Here is a 6,669-nt window from a genome sequence, read left to right on the forward strand (position 1 = left end):
GCTTCAGCAGATCCCGTGGATGCAATCCACACAATGTTTCTGTGAGCAATATTGTTTTCCTTTACAATTCGTGCATGTTTGATGAAATTGTCAGCATGATCTGAAGTTGCTAATAGTACAATCACATTTGCTGTCGTGTTTTGGAATAGTAATTCTACCAACTTACGGTAGTCTGAATCATCAAAGTCATCTCTTATCAGCTCATTGGCATCAATGCAGATTTCTTTAGCCTTTGCAACTGAGAGGAAATGGTGATAAAATGAATCACCAAACAGATTATCAGAGTATATGACTGAAGCATGATCCCATTTATAATACAGCATCATGTCAATCATAGTCTCTGCTTGTGTATCATGTGCAGGTATTGTCCGGAAAAAGTATCCATACTGATCACGATTATTTAATTCGGTTGATGTGGAGCCATAACTGACTTGAGGCATTTGAAAAAGATGAAAGAAGTTAGCCACTGGAATGGATATGAAGCTTTCCAAAGGACCAATTGTTGCTGCTACTGGTATTTGAATAGAGTCATTACCTGATGCTTCTAATGATCTGCAAGTACCAGATTCAGTATCAGTATTTGTAAAGACAAAGCTGAAACTTTCATTAAGAGCTATGTTCTTGCTTTGACAAGTATCTCTGATATCATATCCAAGGGTTATATTAGGCAATAGATCAGGGTCACTGTTTATGCTGTCCAGTGCATAGAACATTGCTTCTAAAGTGTCCATACCATAGCCCCAGACTTTGTTACCACACTTAGCACCAGCAGATCCTTCTGCATCTCTATGCACTGTGAACAATCCTCCCAAAATGATGTCCTTTCCTCTCCGATCCTGTACTCCATTGATCCTACTGCCTCCATCAGTAGTGAGTATTGATTCAGGAGGAGTGTCATATTGAAACTGTACATCACTACTCCGTACAGACTGAAAAATTAATAAAAAGGAAAAAAACAGCAAGGACACCATCATTATTGTTGATTTAATTTTAAATGTCAAAACATACTCCTGTTACAGTGCTGCTGCAGTCCCGAAATTTTGTCTAACATCTGTTTATACAAGGGCTGTATATATCTATTTGTTATTGTAAGTATTCATGGCATTGCTAATTTTTGTCGTTATTGTTCTCCATGATGTGATAGAACTACTAAAGACATTTTCTTACTTAAAGGTTTACTTTGTACATGCATGTACTGTGTCTTTTTGACTGGTTCATCGTTACCTAGCTACAATTCATATAGTATAACTAATGGAATAGCATTCATATATGTTGTCTCAGAAATAATGAATATAAAATGTTTCTTATTGCTATCAAGGGCTATAAAGAGGTATACAATTTTCTTCACAGATGAAAAGTTGACAGTAGTTGCATTTGCTTGGAAGCCCGTAGATCTAGGCATCAACAAAACATGTCATAAAGCACACAATAACACAATAAAGAAAATGAATCTAGCTACTATAGTACCAGAACACTAATAATGATTTTATTATTACTACTCCTGGTAATACAGTATACTAGCAATATTGAAGTACTAATTATAATAGAAATAACAATAAACACATAATAATAATAATAATGAAACACATCAACAATAATAATATAAACATATGCACTGATAACGAATGCATGCAACCAGTATAGCGTAAATGGGACACTAGTCAATGTTTTCAATTTACTTACAAAAGTGATGTCTACCTATAGTGTATCACAATTTATTGGGATAGAAAGTTCAATGGGATATAAAGTTTTGCCTATTACAAATGGGGACATATATTGGCTTATTATTTATCCTATTGCTGCCATCAATAGTGAGAATTGATTCAGCAGGAGTGTCATTATTAAAGCTGTACATCACTCTGTACAGCATATTGTGGATTTAAATGGCCAAAAATTTTTATTAGATATACTATAGTTTGTTTTTAACACTCAACTTAATCCCCAAACTGCTAGCTAATGTTTTCCAAATTGTGTATTTTTACTTTTACAGTTTTTTTTTGTGTTGTTATGATTAGACAATCTATATGGTATCATTGCAAGTATAAATTTTACTCACTACAACTGCAATTTACTAATTGGCATGTATGTAACAATTAGTGCTCAAAAATCCTAAAATTAAAACTACAATATTAAGTGTAGTTTCTCATATGTACACATTAATAATTATAAAACTGGTTCTATTCCTTTATAGTGAACATGACTCACAGTACAGATCAATGTGCTAGGAATGTATCAACCGTGATATGTGCTCATACCTGATTGTCAATCACAGGTCATGTGACCATGCATGTGATTTAACTATGGACTGGAGATACTTGGAAATTATTGATTGCTCATTGTAGACATGAAATCAGTATCAGAGGTATATCAGAAAACATTTCACAATTATTGATACTTATTGATGTCCTCATGCTGCATAGAAAGTTAGAGCTAATTCCGATATTAAATTTTTAAAGTTATGAGCATTTTTTAAATGGCCAATTTTCAATACCCAAGGCCCATGGTTTTTTTCAGAAAATGGCTCCAAAATATCACCCCCAATTTTTTTACATTTTCTGATACATATTGATGTCCTTATGCTATGTAAAAAAGTTTGATCGAGCTGATTCCAACCAAAACTTTTTGAGTTGCGGTCATTTTAAAAAAATATGCCAATTTCTAAAAAATACCCTGTGCTATAGCCCATGCTTTATTTCCAAAAATGTTTCAAAAATATCTCAATTTTATCAAGCACTGAAATTACTTTATTTATTTAGCAAAAATATTTTTGATGCTAAATGTGTACTTATTATTAGTTTTATTCCTTTAGATTCGTATTATATTCACAATAATAGTTACTGGAATAATAGACAGACCACTGACTGATCTGGTTCAACTTGTGGTAAGAAATAATTATAGTAAACTGGACAAATTCTGTAAGTCATAACTAGTTGGGTTCGCGAGAAAATATTTGGCAAACTTAAGTTGATGGACAGAGGTGTAGCAAAAGCAAGTCAGGTGAGATGCGAGTCAAATATGACCCGAAATCATGTGATCTAATCATGGGCAGTCTGAAACTTGTCGCAAGGCAAGATGGAGGGACGCACTGGTGGTTGTGGCAAAAATCTCAGAAGACCTGTGGTAAGTGGTGAAAGGCCAATTGAACTTGGCGATATCTGATTTTCGACAAAAGTCTAGTTAATTAGTTATTGTAATTAATTAGTTTTATATTTTATAAATGTGCAAGTACATGTATTAAGATTACGTGTTGCACATAAAACAAGTCAAAAAAATTTTCAAAACTAATTGCACAAGAAAGTTACTCCATTTATTGTAATTAAAACTTTAGTCATTGTTAGTTAGTATTACATTACATGTATTATTCTTTCGTTTTCATTATTGTTACTAGTCTTGGTTTGATAGAAAGTCACAAACTGTTTTCACTTCTTCTCCTGTGATAGTATACTGAGCTCTTGCTTGTATCTCTGTGCCACTGAAATCCATATATACATCAATGTGTCTCTCCTTCCTTGGTACATTATCAGGATTAGGAAGATCAAGTATTAGCTCACCAATCTTCCGTACTGTTGGTTTACCTTCTTTATCTCTTACATACTGAACTCCATCATCTGTTGTACAATATAAAGCGAAAGATAGTTGTTTTTGACTTTGATAAAGAGGTCTGAATCTGATTTGGTATACCTCATCCTTTATTGCTTCTCCTTTGAGTACATATACGCATAGTACACTCTTACAACGCTGCTCACCATCTTCATCTACATACCTGTAATGTTCATCATGTATTGATGGGTCAAATGCAGGCCCACCTGCTATCCCATAGGTAGCATCAGCAACACGTGATTGGATTATGTTAGGATCTTTCCTCCATATTACTGCTCCTGATACAACAGCAAGACCTGGATATTGAGGACACACTATATTATCATAAAGAATACCACAATGCTGAGCGATAGCTTCTTCTATCTTTTGCCTAACAAACCTACACCCTCCAAACCCTCCTACTAGATAAACCGTATTGATTTTACTAGGTAACTTGTCAAATGCTGCTCTCACGCACTCTATGATCCTGTCTATTGTGAATTGGAATACCTTTTTTTCTATTAGATCATATCCTATGCTTAATGAACCCTTTCTTGGATCGTAACGCATGTTGTGCATCATGACTTTAAGTATTTCATTACTTTCATAATGATTTATGAAAGCTCTCGGTAATTTGAGTACCATTTCGTCAATGCCTGGTGTTGCATCTCCAAATACTTTTTTCTGTTCCTCAAAGTCTTCAAAGACCAGCTTATTGATAACAGCTTTGTTACTAACACCAGATTTGATAAAAGACTCAAAACCTTTATCATCTACTGCTTCTTGTAGTAATTCTGATAATGCTTCATTCACAGTTGTTCCTCCCCAGGTGTTGCCCATTGGTGGTAGTACTACACTAATTCTCCCATTACTCTTATCATGTACAGTAATATCAACTGTACCTCCTCCTATATCAACTACCATATATCTCTGTGGAGGTGTTCCTGATACTTCTGACTGATGCTGTGCATATATAGCAGCTACTTCTGGTTCTAGAGCTAATGATAGCTTCTCAGGATTAACCTCCTCTGGACGTGGTAAAGGAGAACCAACTGGAGTGAACCTTGTTATACCAGGAGCATCAGAAGTGAGACCAGCCTATCATATTAACATAATGAAATACAAAGCATGTATTAGGTTACCATATAAGCAGCTTCTCTCATCATTCTTCTTGCTCTTGCTTTCCATATAGCAGGAACAGTAATGACCCAATCAAAATCAGTTGACTTGTAAACTTCCTTTAGCTCATCAGTCAATAGCTTCTCCTTGAGGTGTGTGAGTATAAAAGCTATAACTTCAATAAGATAATAAGACCCTCCAGTGAATGAAGAGACTTTAGTAGTACGGTCTAATGACTGATCAATATAAGTGCATGTTAATAGTAAATTGGTAGATGGTATGAACTCACTTTATCTCTCTCAAGTAAATTCTTTATTCGTTCAAAATATATGAACTTTTCAGCATCTTTCCTCCTACCACTGTATAAACTTTGTGCTCCATATCCAATTCCAGTAGTTTCATTCTGCTCCCCTTCATTCTTTTTAATAAGTATAGCATTAGGGACTCTTTCATAAGTGCTGTGAAGTGGTACAAGTTTGATCTGCCCATCAGTTGGAGTGGTGTATGCTATAGATACTGATGAGGTTCCAAAGTCAATAGCTGCTATACATTCACTTCTTTTCAGCCTATTAGATCCTCTTGGTATCTTCTGAGCTCTGGCTAGTGGTTCCTTGGATGAAGCCATTACATGATCAGTTTAAGGACTGTAAATCCGGCTGTAAGCCTGTAGCTATGTCTTCTACCAGTCTACACGAATTGTGAAGGGTCCTCTATGGCTTCACTTCCTGATACGTCACTGATTCATTGCCAATGGTTTATGAATATAATTAAAATCATTCAAAATTTGAACCACGTGTAGCTGATAAGCTGATAATTAGGCAATTTCTGAAAAGCATAGCAACTTCGAGGAGAAATTTACCTGAATAAAATAAGACCCAGCAACTGAGGAGTCTCACAATGTATTAAGCAAAGGTAAGTACAGTACAGCGCTTTGCACAAAACTTGCACCATTCTGATCACGTGACTTCATAAAAATATTAAGTTAAGCCTATGGCTAACATCACGTGACTGGTGGCAAGTTTTCTGCAAAAGGCTGTATCAGACCCTTTGGCAAAGGCCCAGGACCCCTGTGAATGATTTGCACAACAATCAAAGTTGCTTTGTGGTAGTGATGGGCGATATGGCCAATTGGGTAGAGTGTAGTATACAGAATGTCCTAGAGAGAGGGAACTTACAGGAAGTGGGCGTGCCTTTACAAAATTATATAAATCATAGATATTAGAGTAACTATGTATAAATTAAAAGTCGTGGTAATGTAAGTACGAAAGGGTGCTCTAAAAACTAAACACTAAACCCAAACCCCAACCCTACGACCCCGGAGGCTAAGATGTACGAGAGGGTGTTTATTTCTTGACCCAAAAAGCCAAAAAAATAGCAAAAAAAGAAAGGTTATTTCTAAAAAGAAAAAAAAATAACACACTGCAGCATAGTTTTAAGCAGCAGTCTTGACAGGATTCGAACCGCCGACCACATCCACGCAATCCACCAGCCTCTCCACTGCACCACCACGACCCTGCTGCAGGAATAGTGCTGATTGTCGTATTTATACTTGATATCTGTATATAGTATACTGGGGCGAAGCCCCAGTATACTAGATATATAATTTTGTAAAGGCACGCCCACTTCCTGTAAGTTCCCTCTCTCTCTCTCTCTCTCTAGGACATTCTGTAGTATACCGGTACCCCGGAAATACACCATTTTACCGGAAGTTTCGTCACATCACATCATGGCAAGGGCGTGGCCAGCTCACACGTCAGTCATGCATGTCATCATCTGTATGGTTAAAATGGCGACTGCTCCTACTGCTGCTACTTCAATTTCTTCTTCTCCTCGGAAAATGCGCTTTAACGACCTTTATAATATCACATCTAATGATACTACTTTACAGAATTGGTTTACACAAAAATGAAGTAGGTTTTGATGCTTCAGAGTATGCAAATGTCTCACTACATCCTCACAAAAACTCAAGTA

General features: G+C 36.0%; 2 protein-coding genes across 2 annotated transcripts in view; both read right to left on the minus strand.

The window, feature by feature from the left end:
- Window positions 1-958, minus strand: part of LOC100634745 (extracellular calcium-sensing receptor-like) — a 5,876-nt gene extending 4,918 nt beyond the window's left edge. The window contains exon 1 of the mRNA XM_020003503.1: window positions 3-958. Within this exon, the coding sequence (XP_019859062.1) occupies window positions 3-731 (729 nt within the window). The 5' untranslated portion in view covers window positions 732-958. The remainder of the gene's footprint in view (window positions 1-2) is intronic.
- Window positions 959-3,292: 2,334 nt separating this feature from the next.
- Window positions 3,293-5,323, minus strand: LOC105314705 (heat shock 70 kDa protein 12A-like). The gene is made up of 3 exons (XM_020003504.1): window positions 4,988-5,323; window positions 4,722-4,934; window positions 3,293-4,677 (listed from the first exon to the last, which is right to left on the minus strand). The coding sequence occupies exons 1-3, from the start codon at window positions 5,321-5,323 to the stop codon at window positions 3,385-3,387; spliced, it is 1,842 nt and encodes a 613-aa protein (XP_019859063.1). The 3' UTR covers window positions 3,293-3,384.
- Between the last annotated feature and the right edge of the window lie 1,346 nt (window positions 5,324-6,669).

Source organism: Amphimedon queenslandica, unplaced genomic scaffold, assembly GCF_000090795.2.
Source record: "Amphimedon queenslandica unplaced genomic scaffold, v1.1 AMPQUscaffold_12632, whole genome shotgun sequence".
Classification (NCBI taxonomy): Eukaryota; Metazoa; Porifera; class Demospongiae; order Haplosclerida; family Niphatidae; genus Amphimedon; species Amphimedon queenslandica.